General features: G+C 33.9%; 1 protein-coding gene across 8 annotated transcripts in view; it reads left to right on the top strand.

Annotated features, from left to right (window-relative positions):
- LOC144428237 (cholesterol transporter ABCA5-like) overlaps positions 1–21688 on the top strand; it is a 30098-nt gene extending 8410 nt beyond the window's left edge. Inside the window, exons 10-40 of one of the 8 annotated variants that reach the window (XM_078117206.1) lie at positions 696–843; positions 1423–1609; positions 2174–2340; positions 2967–3163; positions 3787–3906; positions 3989–4127; positions 4332–4422; positions 4940–5079; positions 5583–5720; positions 6607–6630; positions 6981–7013; positions 8563–8639; positions 9369–9489; positions 9964–10095; positions 10609–10751; positions 11712–11856; positions 12392–12504; positions 12651–12821; positions 13123–13236; positions 13660–13797; positions 14127–14311; positions 14580–14706; positions 15022–15132; positions 15642–15770; positions 16212–16283; positions 16762–16862; positions 17566–17736; positions 18306–18425; positions 18622–18778; positions 19823–19987; positions 20954–21688. In XM_078117206.1, coding sequence (XP_077973332.1) covers positions 696–843; positions 1423–1609; positions 2174–2340; positions 2967–3163; positions 3787–3906; positions 3989–4127; positions 4332–4422; positions 4940–5079; positions 5583–5720; positions 6607–6630; positions 6981–7013; positions 8563–8639; positions 9369–9489; positions 9964–10095; positions 10609–10751; positions 11712–11856; positions 12392–12504; positions 12651–12821; positions 13123–13236; positions 13660–13797; positions 14127–14311; positions 14580–14706; positions 15022–15132; positions 15642–15770; positions 16212–16283; positions 16762–16862; positions 17566–17736; positions 18306–18425; positions 18622–18778; positions 19823–19987; positions 20954–21055 — 3978 coding nt within the window. In that variant the 3' untranslated portion in view covers positions 21056–21688. Of the gene's footprint in view, positions 1–695; positions 844–1422; positions 1610–2173; positions 2341–2966; positions 3164–3786; positions 3907–3988; positions 4128–4331; positions 4423–4939; positions 5080–5582; positions 5721–6606; positions 6631–6980; positions 7014–8508; positions 8640–9368; positions 9490–9963; positions 10096–10608; positions 10752–11711; positions 11857–12391; positions 12505–12650; positions 12822–13122; positions 13237–13659; positions 13798–14126; positions 14312–14579; positions 14707–15021; positions 15133–15641; positions 15771–16211; positions 16284–16761; positions 16863–17565; positions 17737–18305; positions 18426–18621; positions 18779–19822; positions 19988–20953 lie in introns of all 8 variants that reach the window. The other 7 variants (XM_078117185.1, XM_078117214.1, XM_078117191.1 and 4 more) reach the window with 7 other exon arrangements.
- Positions 21689–22082: the final 394 nt, after the last annotated feature.

Raw genomic sequence — 22082 nt, 5'->3', positions numbered from 1 at the left:
ATTATATTACGTCCTTTACTTTTCACCTATAGAAATGCTTTTACGATATGTAAATAATTGTAACAATAGAATAGGTTTATTTTGTACCCTTTTGGACGTTTGATGTTTTTTATCGCTTTTTTTATATCACATTAAACAGAATTAGCTACTGAAGATGAGTGTTTTAATATTTTTACAACTTATCCAAATTCGTCCTAAATTTAGAAATTATGAAAAAATTTCATTTCAATTGATTTTTGAAGAGTACACATCTTTATAACCGTAAAGTTTGATTGAAATGAAATATGAATTCTTCTTTGTGAAAATAACATCCTTCCTTTGCATATATTGCAATTTGCAACTCTTAATTCTTCCTAACTACACATAAAAACGCTTTATTAGACCATTACCTAGTAACGCGCAATCTGGATTTTGTGTAGTTCGAATAGTCCCTTCACACAACTTGATGTAATGTAGGCGAACAAAATTAGTTACCTTTCATATTGGTACACACACTTCTGGAGCGCCTAAATATGTAATGCAATATTACTAAGTGGAGTATACGACCTCACCAAGGGTGTAATAAATTGTTTAGGCAATGTTGAACCGTAAAGTTTGTGGTTCTTCCAGAAAATAATAGCTACTCTTATATCAGTGGCTGCTGTTTGGAGCGTCAAGAAGCTGATTATAATAAAATTCATATTTTATCATAATAGGTTTTCCTGTTCGAAGTTACCGGCCAAGGAGCTCATTTTTACAACATTGCAGAAGGACCAAAACCTCTTTATATTGGACTTGTTATGATGATTGTTGATATTTTTCTCTATTTTTTTTTGACCTTATATCTTGATAGTGTGGTTCCAGGTTTGTTATTATTTATTGCTTTGAACCTATTATTCTAAAATTCATGTGCATGTGCCTACTCTTTGTTTCACAGACAAATTTTATTTTTATTCTATATTTTGATGGCCCTTTGCGCTTAAATAGGTCTCTGTATAAGCAACTTTGCTCAGTATCAGAAAACATACGAGCTTCTCAGCGTCGTAGGTTGGTTTACACAACAGTTGGTCTTCCCATGGCTTGTTTCACAAGCAAAGTGTATGCATCATACCGTAAATGTTACCTGTTTTTTCACTACCTGAATTTGGCTGTGGATTAAGTTTAGAATCCACATCACTTTGAAGCAATTTCAGAATTTGAATGTGTGAATTTTTGAAAGAATCATATTTTTTCTGCTAACTTTATTCATACTTTGGTTTATTAGAATAATTTAATCCCAATTTATCCTGTAGTTAGTCCAATCATGCAATCAAATTCGGAAATATTTTAATCGGAACATTCTCATTCGAAAATAGAATACTACTTTTCTATGCTCTACTTTCAACATATGATTAAATTGTCTCTTTCTAGAATAAATATGAAAATCGCATTCTATATTTTCAGGGGAATATGGTCAACGCAAATCACCTTTCTTTTGTTTCAAACCCTCATATTGGAGTCGATCTCAACGAGGTTTGTCTCGTGATCGTGCATTATCGAGACGTTCAACGAGCGGGGAACCATTCGAGGGATATTCACAACATGACTTTGAACCTGTGTCACCAGACCAGATTGGCAATGAAGCTATTTCGTAAGTTTTTTTTTCAAATTTTATCCAGTTGCTATAGCAACAATTGGCATTAGCAAGGAATCAGAAATTCTAGCTGAGCTAGGAAAAAAGTAGGTTGACAGCATCTGTAAATTAGCCTATTGTTTTTTTATAAAGTCGTCCCAATTTTTTCTGGTTTTTCAGATAAATCATGTCAGTTAATGGTTTAAACTTAACTGTTACATATCTCTGTTTAAATCCCATCCACATCACCTCACAAAAGGTGTGATAAATTGGATAAGCAGTGCTGTAGATATTGGTCCTTTCACTAATAGTAGCATTTTACACATCGCTAGATATCAGTGGCCGCCTTGTTTGTTACGAAAGGAATGAATAAATTAAATTGAAAATCATGTTATCGAAGTAAAATTTCATGATTATGGTTTTGCTAATTTTGCTAAATTTATACACGGTTTTTGAAATCAAAATAAAAAGCAAAATGGAGCATTAAAAGAGCCTATTATCTGAACGTAGATTTTCTTAGTGTCAAAATAATCATTTTGTTTTATTTTATGTGAAAATCGTTTATATCGTTTTATAATACAGCATGTCAAACATAAGAAAAGTTTTTAAAAAATCTGCAATCTTTGGTCAGTCATCAAAGTCTACTGTTGCAGTTCAAAGGTTCAGTCTCGATATATACAAAGGTCAAATTATGGCTTTACTTGGCCACAACGGAGCTGGGAAAACCACTATCTTCAATATTCTTACAGGTATGAAATTATAATTTTTTTTGTACCTTTTTTTTGGGCGCTCTAGAAGTATGTACCAATATGGATGTAACTAATTTTGTTCTTCTATTTTACATCAAGTTGTGTAAAGATATGGAAACCCATGGGCAGGGGGTATATTCACTTGGCTAACACAAACAGTCCTTGAACTCCTAATAGAACTAAAATAAGGAAAATAGAAATAAAATTATGGCCTAACCCAAACCTGGTACACATAATACAGGAGTACCATTCTTTGTTTGTGTCACGTTTTTAATCTGCCGATCGATAACTGTTATTATACTTAGTGTTGAAGTCTATAAATGCAGAGCATAAAGCCAAGTCACAAATGCTGAATTCCAGAGTCACATATACACGATAACATGAAAATTTCCATCTTACTTTAAACCGACCTAATTTACAGGAATTTGCATTTTTAAAGACTAGCTAGACAAAACTTTTTTCTATGTCCCAAGTCAAGTCCTTCTGGAGTTTAGCTGAGTATGGGTTCAGTCAGTTCACTCAAGTAACTTAGTCATTGAGCAACATGACTCTAGGTATTTTTTAGAGTCTCCGCAACTGTACTGTATGCTGTAAATTGTATTTGTCTAATAGCTGCTTTTTTGCAGGTTTTGTCCCTGCGACCTCAGGATCAGCATCGGTTTATGGATACGATGTAAAAAATTTAGATGACATGGAAGAAATACGCAGAATGACTGGAGTTTGTCCGCAACATGATATTTTATTAGATTTTCTTTCTGTGAAAGAACATTTAGAAGTTTTTGCTGGGCTCAAAGGATACACTGGAGAAGAGGCTGTGGCCGAGGTATAATAGTTGTTTTTAGACTCAAAAGTCTCCAATGGATCACTTTGCCAAATTATTGTTGTCGACCACCCCAATCAGCAAGTCAAATTGCCTGTCATAGCGCCAGAGCTGGATTCAGGATTTCATTGGGTCAGAGCCGGGATTGTATTTTCTGACTAGTTGGGTCAAAATTCTGAATTTGTCAGAGGCATATTTGTGAGATTTCAGTGTTGATTAAAAAAGTTCATTTTCTTGGAGGCTCTTGTCGGCCTAAAAATTTTTTACAACACTGAGTCTGAACAAATTTTATTCAACCCCAATTTTCTTCAACACTGACCCGCAGTCAATTGTAAATTTTACGATCTACAAGGCTCTGCATTGAGCCCCTTTTATTCATTTTATTCTAAGTTGGGGTCGAAATTATAAATCCGTTGTTGTTACAGAATTTTAGTGATGATAAATGAAATTTTTAATTCAACAAAACCTAAAAAAGCATCGAGTTTATTCAGAGTTTTTAACAGTCTATTAATAAAATAACTTGCATAAGCCAAAGTCTGAGTCTGAGTTAACCAATTGTAAATTTTCTCCGAATCCATAACTGTGCATAAATCCCAATTTTTATTTTTATTTCATTCTACTTGTAGATGGAACGAGTCATCAATGTTGTTGGACTACATGATCAGAGAGATACATTTGCTAAGAAACTTTCTGGCGGACAGAAGCGGAAATTATCGGTTGGAATCGCAATATTAGGAGATCCCAAGGTTTCTATATTACCCGAAAATTTTTAATCAGTGAAAATTGAGCAATAACTCTTTCTAATGATTTTTTTTTCATAATTTTCAGATTCTTATTCTTGATGAACCGACAGCTGGAATGGATCCATATTCTCGACGCAAACTCTGGGATTTACTCCGATCTCATCGTGAGGATCGAGTTACTTTGTTAACTACTCATTTTATGGACGAAGCAGATATACTTGCAGGTATAGTGATCGTTAGCCATAAATAGACTTATTCCATGTTTCGTAATTTTTATAACAGGAGTATGGAGAGCCCGTTGGCCTTGTGGTCAAGTGTGTTATACCTAACTAAAATGTCCAGATTCTTCTACCATTGTACATTCCACAAAAGCAGTCATTTCATCTTCCAAATTCAAAAGCAGTGCCTTAATCATATTTTATTTTTAGATCGCAAAGCCATTCTTACCTGTGGGAAGTTGAGATGTGTTGGCTCGTCATTGTTTTTGAAGAATAGATTTGGTTGCGGATATCATCTTGGGTAAGAAAAATTTAAAGTTGTTAAAACGATGAAATTTGGTTGAGATGGTGAACAATTTGTAGTCTATTTTGACTTTGATCTTATTTCTAATGGTCTGCATAACTTTTACTTGGTCTGCACTTGGCATGGTCAATGTATGGTCGGCATGGTCATTGTTTTGCCAGCTTGGTCAACACAACCAGTGTTTGGTCAGCTTGGTTAATGTTTGGTCGGCATGGTCAATGTTAAGTTGGAATGGTCTATTTCTTGTCTTCAGGATTAATTGGCATGGTCATTGTTTTATCAGCATGGTCAATGTTGAGTTTGCACGGTCAATGTTTGGTTGGTATGGTCTATTTCTTGTCTTCAGGATTAATTGGCATGGTCATTGTTTTATCAGCATGGTCAATGTTGAGTTTGCACGGTCAATGTTTGGTTGGTATGGTCAAGAATAAGATAGCCCAGGTTTGATATGCTAGCCATCTACTACTTTATTTATTACTTATATCCAAATTGATAACATTATCTTTGTTTTCAGCGTTGTATCAAAATCACCAGAAGATGCAACAAGAATTGGTTCCTGTGTGAATACTCACATTGATGATGCTCAATTGCAAAGATCTGTTGGAATGGAACATGTTTATACATTGCCATTAAATCAAGTGTCTAAATTTTCAGGTAACTCAAGCTTAGATCTGGTTTTACCTTACATTGTACTATTTTTTTATTTATTTCTGACTGTATTATTGAAGTCTGTATTGCTTTATAAAAATGATCAAAGTCATCATAAATATAAAGCATTGCTTAAATTGGATATTACAGAGTGATTGATAGGATAGAAGGTAAGGAAAGGGTAATAGCCAGGACTGTTGGGTTGGAAAATTCAAACCAGACTCCAAACTCAAAGCAATTTAAACATCGGATTAAACTTCGACCTCCGTTATAACTTTGACTCCGACTTTGAAGTCAGAGAAAATTTGACGACAGTCAACCTTGATGACAACAGCTTTGGCATATGCAAGCCTTCGTTAATTGTATATTGATAAATTTTCATGAACTTGAATCATTTTTAGAGTTTGGTAAAATGACCCTGACTTCAGTATCGACTCAAGACTTCACAGCCTTTACAGTTCACATCTCTATTTAATATTCAACGATTTTTGCTAAAATTAATTTTTCAGAACTATTTGCTGACTTTGATAAACGTCAAGATGAATTGAATATTCAAAGTTACGGTGTTTCCATGACAACCCTTGAAGAAGTTTTTTTGAAAATTGGTGAAGACGATGACGTGGATGAAGAGGCAAATGGACAAACTGGTAAGTGAAAATGCTCGGACTTGTTGTCTGTGACATTCTTAGAAATTGCATGTTATAAGTATTGGATTCAAATTCCATGTCCAACACTTCAATCTGGGTGTACTAAACAATCAGGGTGTATTAAATTGGGTAGGCAAAGCTGAATCAAAAGATAACACTCATGAACTTGAATCTGAAACATGATTTTGGAGAACCGTTTGAATTTGTATTGGAAATGTAATCACTTTTTATGCTATATAAAAACGTTGGGTACTCTCGTTGTGTGTGTACCGGTGGGTTACGCGATAATTTTATTACAATTTTCCTTATTTTAGTTCTATTACGAGTTCGGGGACTGTCTGTGTTAGCCAAGTGAATACACCCCCTGCCCATATGTTTGAGTTCTTTTACACTACTTGATGTATGGTAGACGAACAAAATTAGTTACCTCCAAATTGGTACACACACTTCTGGAGCGCCCAGAATTTTGCTTGCATTGCAGCCACTCAAGTAAAGCGCATTAGGATAACAACTCATTGATTTATTTAAAAATTGCCAAACATTGTATAAAGACTACAACTTACAGATCCTCTGTTTTGGCATAAATAAATTGGAATATTTATATATAATTTTATTTATTCAAAAACCTATGATATGCTGAGATATTTTCGGTTCAATCCCGAATCTACCACCTTATTATCTAAGGTGCAATGATTTGAGAGGGACATCACATATTCTAGCTTTTTTATCTCACTATTATACTTTCTGAAATGGCTTGTCAGGTCCTTTATTTAGACTTAGAGTGAACCTCTGAATCCTCTCATAAAAATACAAGCAAGGGTTTATATTGACTTATTAAATAGCTGAATGTATTTGTGGTAATTTTTATTTTGTATCTCTAACTCAGAAACATACAGAACGTATGATAATGGTAAGATATTTTTCACATCATTTAGAACTTTACTAATTATGGCATTATTAAAAATAGAAATGATATTGTAATTTCTATATCCCAATAATTAATGGATATCACCTCGAATGGCGGTGACTAATGAATGAAAACTTGAACTATGAACTCTTTTGGTGGAGGATGTTGTAAATTTATATTAATATTTCAAAGTTTGTGGATTTTTTATGACATTTGGACAAACTAGAATATTTAAACCATGATGTTCTCTTTATTTTAAAAAGTCCAATTGTAAATCACTGTTAGAAAAGCACACATTCGTCCTAAATCAAATACACGTAGAGTAAGTCTAGCATAATTGTTCTGTTATGTAGAAGCATTTCAATCACTCATGTCAGATGAAAATGGTAAGATTGTGCCAGAATTATTTGCAAAAGTAATTTGAATTTTGTGTGAAAAAAATCATAAAATGCAATTTTTAATTGCCGGTAACATTTCTTTGTTGATTAAAACCACAAAACAGGCATGATTCCTTGACTAACATGCAAATCGAGAAACCATAAATTAACTTTCTTTATGTTTATGCTTTTTTATTTTAACTAATAAGAACAGTTGCCATTATTCCTTGACTACAGGAGAGCGCAACCACTATTCCTAAAATACATACAAATGAGATTTTGATTTTTCATTCAAAAAAGGAAAAGCCATACTAAATTAGTCGATATAACAGCAAAATCGCAAGCATATTGTGCAAGGATAAATACAATATGCAACAAAATGCTGCATCTTGCTTTGATTTCTGCTTCGATATTTAAAAACTTAAAACACTTAACTACTTCAGGTAATATTAACTTGTGGTGAGACTTGCTGTTTTTGCCAACCCCAATGTATAGATATTAGCACTTCATCCTGTATTGTTCATCCTCAAAACACTGTAGTTCTTATATTTTTTTTTATTAAATATTTCTTTACACAATAAGTAGGATGTCCTCGAAGGCCCTTTACAAATTCAATTTTGTTTTTAAGTCAATTCTCATTATATCTTTACCAGGTTTGTTGTTTTTCAATCAGTAATTGTTTAAGTATATTTACTTCATTTAATACGTCTGTGAGTTCCAAAACAATGTATGGTATCGATAAATTCCTTTTGCAATTTAAAAAAATTTAAAATTTCATGGACACCCTATATATTATAAATTGATTTACATTTACTCTGATTTTTATATAATCAAAAAATAATCAAAAATAGTAGTTATATTTTTTATCAAAAGTTTTGAAATTGAATCCTTTATTATAGCGTATTCTTTTGACCATGATATTGAGATTCCGTTAATTTGCAAATAGCCAATATTTACATATTTATCAACTGTGACGTTATTCACGTTAACACAAGGAAGCAATATCAAATTCTCATTTTTTCGAAAAAGAACACAAAATTTCAATACATTTCAAAACTCCCAAGATTTAAAATTTTTTTATATTCCTTCAATATAAATTTGGAGCTGCAATTTTAGGTTCCAATTCTCTCTCTTTGGACATACTCCAATTCTATTAATATCCATATTTCAATAGATTTAATAATCATATATAGTCCTTCGCTAGACATACCATTGGGTACTCCTGTATTAAGTGAACCAAGATGGCGGACATCGGAACATAATATGTTTATGTGTACCAGGTTAGGGTTAGGCCATAATTTTATTCCAATTTTTGTTATTTTAGTTCTATTACGAGTTCGGGACTAGTCAAGTAATTTCGTAGTAAATGTATCTGAAATTTTGGCCTAATCCTGATACCACGCTCTGGTGTCCGTCATTCTGGTTCACGTACTACAGGAGTACCTACCATTGTATTCGATTTTCATCTTGATTAGTTTCTATAGTAACATGTAAAATATTCTAGGCACTAAGGAAAAATATGCAAGTGTCGGATATTCAAACCCATTGGCTGTTCCAGAAACAAACGAAGACCGGGATTCAGTTGCTATCAATGTTACAAATTCTCCACCGATATTTGATCCTTCACAAAGTGAGGTGAGATGGTGACAATAGTTTTGAAAATTTCTCATGGGGTGTTTTTACTCTAAACAAGGCTGTTTAGCAGCCAGTAGAGAGAAGTATTTCCAATGGACGAGGTGGTGGGCATGAGTTTTGAAACCGAGATGTTTGACCGTGTATATCTAGGGTCATTTAATTACTTTTCTGAGTGGGCGTGGGCCAGTTACAGATAATAGACTTGATTACTGAGCCGGGGCTCAAAACCTAATATGAAAAACAGTTTATTTACAAAGCTAGTCCAAGGCTAAAATTTATATAATCATTAGTAGTACGAAGTAACAATCATTATTATGGGGTCATTATGACGTGACTTACATCGTTAATTTATATATAGAAATTTATATCTATAAATGCTATAGTCGTAAATACAGCAGGCACAAGTGGGCCGAATGAAACACTTTAGTAGGGGGGATCTGGCCCGCAGGCTACCCCTGGCCTAGCTGGTACGTTAGCTATCTCAGGTGGGTCCAATTCCTATGCTCACCACCTCACCCATGGTGTAATAAATCGGGTAGATAATGGCAAACCTGGAAAGATTTCGGTCATTTGAAAAATAGTAACTCCTTGCATAACAGTGGCCGTTTGTACAGGGCTTCATTCGAAGCAGGGGGTGTGAAAAAAACACTGTATAATAGGAAAAAAAATTGAATGCTAAAATTCCCCCAAAATTATTTCTCGCTATAATCATATTATCCTGTCTTACAGGGAAGTGGAGAATCAAGGTCTGGATCGATTATATTACAAATGATGAGAAGAACTCTTCTGATAAATCTGCGCAATCCTGGTTATATCATCTTTGCTATTCTGCTTCCAATGGTTCTTGAAAGTATGTAGCTTATATTTTTTTTATCTGATCTGTGTTTCAGGATTTTTTGTGTAACTGGATACAGAATTTTCCTGAACTTCCTTGCCACACCTTTTTATGTGCCATTATGATTTATAATGTTGTCTCTCAACATTAACTTATTAGAGAAGGCACTGAATGACATTGGATCACCAGCCATGTTTTTCTTCCATTGAACTCTGAAATGACCCCAATTTATTAAAAATCAAGGGACTTTTTTGTCTGATGTCTGATTATGTCAACGCGAATCTTTTTTCTATATTGCAGAACCTTTATGATTTCGATCTTTTTTCCTGCTCAGTACCGTAACTACTTTTCCCTTTTTTTGCTTAATCCAGTAATCAACATACACTATTTGCTTTGAACTTCTTCTTGTTGTAAATCCTCCAATCGAACTGCCCTCAATTAAACATTTAAATAGAAATTTTGTTAAACAAATCTTCAATTCTTCTCTAGTTGTCGGTACATGGTTATTCACTCAACAACCATCTGCGAGTGACTCTGGGGATCCAGATTTAATTGACGTTACTTATGCAAATAATCTCGAAGCCTACAAGGATAAAAGTGTTCTCTATAATGGATTAACTGGTAAGATATTTTTATGAATGGATCATGTCTTTCGCTCAAACAAGGCTTTGTATAAAGTGGGAAGCTACTGTTTTTAGAAGAGCCAGATTTTTTTTTTCCTATTCAGCATGTCTCATTTTATTACACCATGTGCAAGATGAGGCTCTGCATTTGAACCTTAGATGTGTGCGCTTTGATGCCAAATCAATAAAGTCTAACGTTTCATCTGCTAGACCAGTGGTTCCCAATCTTTTGAGGCTCGTGGCCCCATTTCGAAGGCTCTTAGCACTCGTGCCCTCCCCTCTTGTTTATCATTCCAGGGGTATTCATAGTTTTATTTAAATTGGTAGATTCCAAATCCCATTATGTTTAAACAATTCATGTTCAACAAAGTTAAAACACCCTGTGAACTAATCTTTTCAAGCGATCAAACTAGAAATAATGGGGAGTTTCTTGTAAAAGAAAAAGTGAAATCAATTTTGAGCCTAGCATTGTGGCCCCCCTTCAACTGCTCTGTGGAATCCTATATTCCAGGTACTTCTAAGGACAACTTCGTCAACAACGCACAAAGTGGAATATCGTTTGAAGAAAGCACAATGACAGACTCTGTGTTACTTACTGATGGTTTTTATCCTCATTCTGTTGGGTTGCAAGTCAGTGCATTTGCAGCGAGTCAGGTAATTGTTGGCTTTCAAATCTATGATTACAAAACTTATAAGGTTATGCTGTATTCCTGAGTATAAATGCATTTAATAGACATGAAAGTAGGGCGTTCCAGAAGCGTGTGTACCAATATGGAGGTAACTAATTTTGTTCGCCTACTTTACATCAAGTTGTGTAAAGTGACGGAAGCCTATGGGTAGGGGGTATATTTACTTGGCTAACACAGACATTCCCCGAACTCGTGATAGAAAACTAAAATAAGGAAAATCAGAATAAAATTATGCCTAACCCCAACCTGGTACACATAATATGAAAGTACAGAAAGTACACATATGGGTCGACTAGCAAAATTGCTTAGTGGTGTTGTGGAAAAATTCGAACTCAGTCAAACTAATTAGACTAAAACAAAATTTTCAGTATTCAAAGATGGAAGAACTCTCTACATGAAGAGTCATATGCGGCCTAAAATTTCACAGACGAATCTTCATATGACATTCAACACAATTCTTTAAACATTTAACTGAAATTTTGCTGTCATTGCTGTAATCATTACAGATTCATGTTCGCACATTCAGGCATTGCTCTTCTGTATGAAGAACAAGAATGCAGTAAATAATGATAGTTATCGAGCATATCTATGAAAAATTTATATTATCAAGGCTTATGTTCAGGCAAAATGAAAAAATTAGCTAAAAAAAAAAGGAATCCTGTAATGTGTGTACCAGGCTAGGGTTAGGCCATAATTTTATTATGATTACCCTTATTTCATTTCTATTACGAGTTCGGGAACTGTCTGTGTTAGCTGAGTAAATATACCCCCTGCCTATAAGCTTTCGTCCCTCTTCACAACTTGATGTAAAATATTAGTACACACACTTCTGGAGCGCCGATAAAGCCGTGAGTGTCAATACTACAAGCTGGTTTTAGTAAAGGCTTCAAAACTCCTTCTCAAATTGTTTATATTCATTTTTCAGGCTGCTTACCTTGTTTTGTACAATACTTCATTTACAAGATCTTTACCATCAGCTATCAATGTATTCTCCAACACATTAACATCTTTCCTAAATGGTGGAAATCCTACAAACATCATTACATACAGTAAACAGTGGCCCCAAGTTGGTAAGTTTTAGTTTTTATTCTTTAAAGTTGCTGTATTCTATTCGGTTTTTAAGAACTGTCTGCAACTCATTTTGTTTTCAAAAAACTATCAAATTTGTATCAAATTTGTAAGCTGTTAAGACGGCTTAATCATATGGCGAACCATGATCTCTCGTCCAGTCACCAGTCCAAGTCGGGTATGGGATTAGTTATCCAGTTATTTGTTTCAGAAGCATAGACTTTCTGGTAGAGGAAGCTGTAACCGACCAACAGTTACGTGAACCACCTTACAGCAGCGAGGAGTCCAGCAATCCTCTCGCACATAACCATCCCTGCACGCAGGGAAATCAGAGGTGCAGTAGCGAGCGTATTCCTAATGCTTAGCATGATGCGCCACACCGCACAATGCAAATTTGATTTTAGAGAATTTAAAATTTCAATCCCTGACTCTGGGAAAACACAATTTTGATTACAAAACCACAATGTCAATAAAAACATTCTAAACTCGAAATTCTGACTTTCAACCCTTGTCATGATGATGTGTTATTTATTCCAGGTACTCAGCAAGGTACTTTCAATGGTTCCATATTTGGTGCAGCTATGATGGTTGCCATAGCAATTGTATTATCGACATCATTCGCAGCTAGTAATCCTGTCAAAGAACGAGAGGTTTGTAAAACAATCAATCAAAACAGAATTTTTTAAATAGAAATCGCATTAGAAATTGCCGTCTATTAATATCAAAGTCTATGCTAGGAGTATTTCTGTTCAATATTGCGCTGGATAACCGTGGGTTCCTTTTTTCTTATATTCAGGAAAAGATTCGAGCTCAACTTCGAGTTTCTGGAGTAAAATTTATCAATTATTGGTTTGCTTTTTTGTTAAGTGATTACATCATTTATTTTGTGATGTCTTTGATATTCATTATTTGCATTGTCGGATTTCAAGTTACTGGACTGAATAATGGAGGAGCTATCGCAGCTTTGGTAAGAAATACATATACCTATTACAAAAATAAATGGATAAAAAACTTTGTTGACATTCATTTTAGAAATTTTCATCTACTTTATGATTTTGCCAATAGATAATTTAAAAATTTTAAATTTTCACATTTTTTTATGACATTTTCACATGATTTTCACTCCTTAATGAGCACATGTACGCGCAGTCACTAATATGTATGGAACTCACATTTTTAAAATGCCAATACGAGATACGGTTGTTCTAAATTAGTAAAAGTTGTAAACAATATATTGTATAATATTTTGTGCTATACTTCATTTTTAGATACTACTACTACTTGGTTGGGGAGTTGCTTGTCTTCTAGCATCGTATTGTGGAAGTTTCCTGTTTGATAGATATGAAACCGTATCTGCTTCTTGGCCAGGATTAGTGCAACTGGTAAATTTTTATGGTAAAAGTAGGGAAGTCACATGAAAAATGTCCATTTTCTTGCCATTGATGATGGAAGATTTTCCCCATATTTTTACTCTTCGGGATTCACTCAACTGACTCATTGTGGCTTCATTTACCATGGCGTATCGTTTTTATTTATGTCATAGATAGTGTGATGTAACTTTGAGGGATAACAGTTTTTTAGGAATTAAGTATTAATCTTCGCTATCTTGTCTGGAAGCGTACTTCCAAAAACAGCTGAAATATTAGGGGACTATTTCTTTGTTACAAACTGCTTAAAAAGTTGTTAAAAATTTCGTGTTGTGGGAAGTTGGATTAAAGTATTTCCAGTCAAACCTAATTAAAAGACAGACAACTTTTTCTACATATTTAATATGCAAATATTTTAAAAATTTCTATTATCACCAGGCTGCCATCATACCATACATTATTGTGTCGACTTTGGATCAAACTAACAATAGAGAAGCTGCCAATGCCTGCAACGTTGTGTTTTGTATATTAAGTCCGTACTATGTGGGATTTGCTGGAATTTATTACTGCTTCGTAGTAAGTTTATTTTGAAAAATAAAATAAATAAATAAATCTTATTTATTTGACATTTTTAGTGAGACACTTAAAATTTCAAGTTCATTGTTTGATAAAATCAGCTTTGACAGAAGTAAAAGATAAACTGTCGGATTAGGATTTTATGCTTAATAATAGGGAAAATCAGTGTTGACGGAGGGCTACACTGAATGGCTTGGTGAGCCAGGTTGGGGTTGCAGGCCACCTGTTGTGTTACTCATCTCTGATCCAAAATGCTTGCTTGTTTGGAGCTTTGTTCATCGATATCGCTTTGTTTGAACGCTTATAAAAAAATTTCTAAAATTTTGCAGGTCTACCTTCGATACCTTCTCCAGGGAAAAGGAACAGACATTCCAGCATCAGCGTACTTTGACTGGAGTGAGCCTATGTTGCCGTTTTCTATTCTAATGGCTTATGTTCATATTGTCCTACTCTCTGGAATTCTAGTAATTGCCGATATAAAGAAGAGTGGCGGAGAATTGCCTGGTTGTGGAAGGTACATTAATGTTTTGAATCCTGTATCTCATAACATGTCAAAGATTAAAGATTTCCTGTCCTGGTTTCATCCTTGAATTTATTGAATTCACGCTCTTTGATCCGAACAAGGCCCTGTACGAGCTACCACTGATATCTCACAACAAGTATTATAGAGTGTTGAATCAACTTTCTTGAACTCGTTTCCCATTTACGCTCGCCGCTCCGAACAAGGCTCTGTACGCTTAACAATAAGTATTACGTATATGTTAAATCTTTCACTGTTTCAGGAGTCAAGTGGGATCATCAGAATGGGTGAACGTTGGTAACAATGATGTGGATGACGCAGAAGATGATGACGTTACAAAAGAAAGAAACAAAGTTGAAGAGATTTCCAGGAACCAACATTCTGATGATGTATGTATTAATTCTATACTTAAAATAAGATTTTTATTTAGTATAACTGGACACAAAGGGAACACATGGAGTATTTTGTGAAATTATTGTTGTCGTTTTGGTTGTGGAAATTTTTTTTCCGCAAGATTTGGTAGTAAGATTCTTTATAGTTCTCTTTAGCTTTTGCAGATTGTTCAGTAACTCAATTGGTATAATTCTTTGACCAGCGCAGCCCAGGACCTTTATGTTAACTTAGTAGGGCTTATTTTTACTGATCGCTTTTACATAGAAAAATCCTTTTTGTTTCTATATTTACTATTTGGAAATATTTTTTAGGGGCCGGTTGTATTGATGGAAGGTTTGCGCAAAGAGTTTACAAAACGAACAGAGAAAAGTTTTCAAAGTTGTAGAAAACCTTCTGATGGAGAAGATGACGAAACAGTCAAGGTAATAATTGCATGATTTGACATTTTAATAAAAACAATTTGTTTGACTTGTTACTGTTTCGCTGACTTTTCCAAATCCCTGATCGCGTTTTTGATTGATTGTAACAAATCAATTTTTGAAGTTAAACAAGATTTTTAGACTTAATGGTAGCTCTCTGTGACCTGTGCCAGGTGTCATCTCATCCACAAGAAAATCTTTTACATCTAATTGCATCAGTATCATTTCTATCAAATTCCAAATTCCTTCAACTTCTTGCAATTGTGAGTTTTCAGAAATTTCCGACATTTCCAATTGAGGCTGGAAAAAATTATGCATTCAAGTTAAGTGTTTCTTCCATTGACACTGACATTGTCTCCTTCTGACTTGACTATAAAAAAGTATTAATTTTTGAATGGAAAAAGATTATTGGTCTTATTACTGAAAAAAATTAGAAGACTTTATGAGATATTTATATAATATATGACAATTCAATTTAAGCTTTTTTTGATATGATCATTGTTATCAACTAGGTTGCAGTTCGCAATTTATCAATGACTGTTTATCCTGGTGAAGTTGTTGGATTACTTGGACCAAATGGTGCTGGAAAAACAACTGCCCTAAACGTTTTGATTGCGGACGTCGGAGCTACTGCAGGAAGAGTATGTTTGGATTAAAATTTCTGATATTTAACACAATTCAATTTTGGTTTTTTGGTTAGAATGCTTTATTAAAACTTTGTTTGATTTCTTATACTGAGACTTGTTAGGAGATAAATATTGAAACTTTATTTTAATAGTCTATGCAGGAAGTACTTTTCTCCTTATTGAACAAATGCTGGATTTTTCATTGCTGTGAGGGTTCACATATCATAATTGGTTTGCACTGTAATTACGCCATTTTGTCTCGTCATATGTGAATTTTAAATTCTATCTTGTGTGCCATAATCTGCTTTAGGTATTCAAGTTGTCTTCCAGCCTTTCATAACTATTATGCAGACAGTATCCTTTGTTATGTTTTTTATTTCAAATTTCATCTGACAATAAGATCATATGTAATAAACCAAGGCTAATAATTCATACCAATAATTTTGTTCTTCATAGGTATCTGTTGGGGGACATTCTGTTACTTCTACTTTCTCAGAAGCTTTCAAGACAATGGGATATTGCCCACAAGTACGTTGATAGTTCTTCGACCTATTTTTCATTATTTTAGAATCAAATCATGTTCAAATGTTAATTTTTGTATAACACATTGTTCATTTTGCTGAATTTAGGAGTTTCAAGAAAAAAAAGTGAATGTTGAAATTTATAAATTAAAAACAGAAATAGGTGTATTTTTAGACATTTTGCTATTCACCAAAGTATCTGAAGTTTTGTTTTGATGTTGTTGTTTGATGTTTGCCCTACAGTTCAGATCCAGTTTCTTTCAAATTTTTAGTAGATAAACATGAAGTCTTAAAAATATGTTTCTTGAAAGGCTGCTTGTTACAAAACACTTTGGGATTCCTGTCCATTGTTCATCCAGATTTCCCAAATATAATAACTGTGTCATAACATGAATTGTCTGATGACGATTTTATGTTAAACAAAATGGATTGTGATTTCTAGTTTCTAAATTGCTTTCTCATACAAATATTTCTTTGTATTTTAGAGTAATCCGTTGTGGAAACCACTTACTCTGAGAGAGCATCTTGAAATCTATGCTACTGTTCGTGGTGTCCCGAAAGATAAGATTCCAGCAACCGTTAAGAAGTAAGAGTTTTTCTGATCGTTCTAAAGAATATAATCTTTGTGGTTATAGTTGAATATAGCCTCATCATGCTTAGTCCTTTTATGATAAAAAAATAGAGTAATATAGAGACTTGAGACTAAAAATGATTAATTCATAATTTCGATTTTGTTTTCCAACAACAGTACGCTTTAATTTATAAAATTGTAGTATATTATAAAGTTGGTTGCGTGCGAATGAAAATTTTGAATTATTTGCGCTATCTAAAGGTACATAATATATATTCAAAACTGAATATGAATCTGTGAGCTTCATTTACTTCCTTAATTAAGCCATGTGTAGAGAAAAATTGGATGAATTATATCTTCATGCATACAGGATATGAAAAATATTAAGTATTAGTTGTGGTTTCACAAGACTAACTACCTATTTTTCTTATATGCCTCTGCGCTAGTGAATGTGTATGATGCAAGGATGCTGAAGCTGGAATAAAGATGACTATTCTTCATAATTCAAGGGTCTTGCTGCGGGTGTGTTTGCGCAGCAGTAACTCTCTTGAATCGTATTGAATGTTAAAATATTATTTGCAGTTGAATACCTTCATTCGCTTGTCCAATTGCAACATTGCCATTTTGTTGCCTAACTTTATTGTGTCAAATATGATTATTCATGACAGTATTCGAGCGTTTCTTTCATTTTGTATTTAAAAATCTTTTTCATTTTTAGTTTTATGGAAGCATTAGACATTGTCGAACATGAGGATAAAAGAGTTAAAGCACTGTCTGGTGGCACTCAACGAAAACTGTGTTTTGCGATATCAATGCTCGGAAATCCACAAGTTGTTTTGCTGGACGAACCATCTACCGGCATGGATCCGAAAACTAAGAGATTTTTATGGTGAGATGTTCGAATTTTGTCCCGAGGGTTAATAATTTGATATTATTCTGAAATATCTGTCAGTTTATTTCATAATTAGACTTATGTTGTGCATTTTATGTAAAATAGGTGTTCAAAAATAAATTACTTTCAAGACTGTTTCATTATATCTAAATATTTTGTGAAATTTTGAAAATTTTATTTCACAATTAGACTGACTTTTTTGTACTTTTTTGCCGAAATAATTACCTATTTTTCTGCAAAGTATCATTTAAATTTGGAATCAGAAGCCATTTCTATGCAATTGTGTGATAAAGCAATGTGAGAATTTGTAAATATGATCGCTCATTTCATAACCGACAAGCCTTAGCCTAAAATCGAAGAAGAGTTGCAGCAGACTACTGATAGAATCAGAGATGAAACATTCTTGATTGCTGCCAACAAAAAAAATCCCCAATTTTATAACCCAATTTTTTTTCAAATCTTATAATCTTCCCATATTTGATATGAATTTCTATAGCTAATTGATGAAAATTTCGATAATTACCAATGCTAATGTATTGAACTTATACTATATTTATGTGATTCAGGAATACAATCAGCAGTGCATTCGAAGGCACAAACCGAGGTGCAATTTTAACAACACATTATATGGAGGAAGCTGACGCACTATGTTCTCGAGTTGGTATCATGGTACTTGGCCAATTGAGGTAGGAAATTATTTGAAATCTAAAGTTCTCAATTTGGAGTCGAAAATAATGTCATGCTCATGTCAGATTTTTGATAGACTCTGAATTGTACAAAATGTCGCGCAACCTTGTACGCAGCGGAAAATACGAAATAAATATTGTTGTTATTTTCAGTCTAATCCAACCACCACGGATACTAATGCTTATGTGTTTTCAGATGTATTGGATCAACGCAGCATTTAAAAGATAAATTTGGCCAAGGATATATCTTAGAAATTAAACTCGATCATCAATTACAAGAAGGTGAAGAAGATGGGGAGGGAGGAGAACACATACCACCAGAGTCTGATGATTTGGATATATTTGTCAGAGGGGTAAATATTCATTAATTTGTATTATTTTGTTTACCAATGAATAAAATTTTGGCGCTTCAGAAGTGTTTGTACCAATATGGAGGTAATTAATTTTGTTCGCCTACTTTACATCAAGTTGTATAAAGGGACTGAAATCTCTGGGCAGGGGTATATCCACTAGGTTAACACATGGTATATTCATTTGGCTAACACTGACAGTCTCAGAACTCATAAACTAAAATGAAGAAAATCGGAATGAAATTATGGCTTAACCATAACCTGGTACACTCAGTAGGGGAGTACCAAAACTTGTATAAGTTTGTATGTGCGGACCTAGAGATTGCGTTTCCAGCTCAGAACTAGTGATGTAACACAGCGATTCGTAACAATTTTTCAATAAAAAATCCTTTTGCGTAATTTGGATTTCTTTATTCCTCTCTCACTATGCATAAAAACCTCATTCTACCACGATTGGGAAACGCTGATGTAACAACTCGAGTGTACTTGAGTTGTTAAAGCCGAACAGGGAAGAGTTCGATATTGGTGGTTGCAAGTCTTTAAATAGTATTAGCCATATCTCAGTTCAGTTATACACTTTGACCACCTAGCTCACTTAAGTTGTCAAAGCCAATCAGAAAAGATTGCGATAGTGATGATATAGTTCAGTAGTGGTAAATTATGAATGGAAGTTTGTTTTTGAAAGGAAATTTTGATAATAAATCTATGACAAAATAACATCGCAGATTGAAGTCATGCTCGCCTCCTCAATGTGTAATAAATTGAGTAGGATAGGCGATGCTAACTGATTCTGGTGCTCACAAAAATATTAGCTTCTCACTTATCCATAGATGCTTGTACAGGGCTTTGTTTGAAGTGACAGACATAAAAAAGTGTTTCAAAATCGGTGGCGGAGAGTAAATATGTACCTCAAATGTCGCTATAAACTTTCTCGAATGGGACAGGATAAAAATCAATTCAGGTTACATTAATATCTGTGGATAGACAAGAAATGAGCTTGTTTTTTCAAAAACTTTTTTTGGTTTACGAGACTATTTTTCTTTTTAGCTTTTCCCTTCAGTGGAAGAACCAGAAAAGTTTGGGAATCGCTTAACGTACAAAATCAAGCGTGACGACGTAATTTCGCTTGCAAATGTGTTTTCATCGATGGAAGAAGCTAAAACAAGACTCGGAATTGAAGAATATAGCTTCAGTCAGTCGACTCTAGAACAGGTGAGATATCATGTCCATATTTTTTTACAAGCGTTTCTGTAATCTTCCTGTTATAATCTTGAAATGAGGGCTAATTACTAGGGCAAATCACGACCTGTTGCCCCGTTCACATATATAGGTTGGGTACAGGAATAGCCACCATTTGACATACAAGCGTCTTTTAAGATTTTTTTGTTATATATTTGTAATGGGAGCTTATTACTAGGGCAAATCATGACCTGTTGTCCTGTTCACATATATAATTTGGTACAGGAATAGCCACCATTTGACATACAAGCGTCTTTAGGATTTTTTTGTTATATTTTTGTAATGGGGCTAGGGTACTAGGGTTCACATATATAGGTTGGGTACAGGAATAGCCAACATTTAAACATTTCACTCACTTACAATCGTCTTTGTAATTTTTATTATAATTCTATAATGACGGTTAATTACTAGGATAAATCATGGCCCTCGTTCTGTTCACCTATCTAGATTGGTAGAAGAATAGCCATCATTTAATTGTTTCACATGCAACGGTTTGGATAGTATAATGGTTTGAACATTATTCTGAAATGTTTGTCGATACGGGTAAAGGCCTCTAGTTTTAACTAATTTGCCTAGGATGTAAAAAAAAAAGAATTTAAAATATCTCTGTCATTTTAAAATATAACATATACTTGGTAATTGCTTGGGCGCTCCAGAAGTGTGTGTACCAATATGGAGGTAACTAATTTTGTTCGCCTACTTTACATCAAGTTGTGTAAATGGACTGGAACCTATGGGCTGGGTAAGTATTCACTTGGCTAACACAGACAGTCCCCGAACTCGTAAAAGAACTAAAATAAGGAAAATTGGAAAAAAATTATGGCCTAACCTGGTACACACATTACGGTAGTACCATTGCTTGTCTAGAGACTTCTTCTGAATAAGATACAGAAATCATATTTGTAGTTACTTAAAAAACGTATGATCCCGCATTTTCAGGTTTTCCTCAGATTTGCAAAGGAACAGGCTGTGAAAGATGAAGAAGAACAACAGAGAGCAGAGGAGAGAAAGAGAGAGCAAAAGTTAAGAAAAAGAAAGTGAAGATAAGAGAGAAAAACGTGATAAAAAAGGGACTTGCTGTTCACTGGACCAGAGACAATTATCATATGTTCTCAAAATTTTGTTACAGAATTTCTCATATATGATCATCTCAGATTGCATCCTGCCCAGTGTTAGCTGTTCCTAGACATGACCGAATACAAAATATAACATTTTTCAGTGCAAAAGTTTTTTATATTGCATTTTTTCATTATACCAATAAACTATAAATTGGCCACAGACTCAAATTTGTAAACAACCGCTTTGAGTGCTTCAATCAATTTGCACCCTGTATTGCTATGTATGAGTATTAGAATAGTTAGTTTCATTGAAAAGTTTATGCATTTCAACTAAATTGAATAAGTTACTGATTGTTAATTATAATACCTCTAGATTCTAGAACATGAATTCCCAAACTTTTTTATCTCGCAACCCCTTCCAATATATCGAAATTTCCTGCGCCCTCCGTAAAGTCGGGAATGTTATGTAAGCGCCGCTTCTCTGATTCTATGTATTTTCTCAAAATCGTGAGATTTATGTTTTGCACTTGGTTTTGATAATTGTGTTATTGGAAGCAAAACTACAATATATATATTACTTTATGTGAAATTGGTGTACTCTTTGTGACCCATAAAATTCGTTACACGACCAAATACAGGGTCGTGACCCCCAGTTTGGGAAGCCCTGCTCTAGAACCATGTTACTTGATTTCCCTAGTATCTGCCTATTGAAATTGATTTTTTATTACTTCACTTGACTGAATTTTTTTTGATCAGCACTTTTATATATAATTCTTGATATTGAACATGTGCATTAATTACCTAATTCCTGTTACTGCTTGTATTATCATGACATTCATTACCTTAGATCAGTGGTTTTCACCAGCACATGAGTCTACATCCAAAACTGTGGGGTCCGTATTGTTTTATATTGTTTGAATATAATCTGCTACAAAGGTATAATATAATCATGTAATAAGTAGTTCACTAGTGTCCCAGTCAAATTTTTGTTACACATTTTGTGATAGCAA

The sequence above is a fragment of the Styela clava genome, chromosome 1, assembly GCF_964204865.1.
Source record: "Styela clava chromosome 1, kaStyClav1.hap1.2, whole genome shotgun sequence".
NCBI classification, from domain to species: Eukaryota; Metazoa; Chordata; class Ascidiacea; order Stolidobranchia; family Styelidae; genus Styela; species Styela clava.
This window is presented reverse-complemented; position numbering and strand designations above follow the sequence as displayed.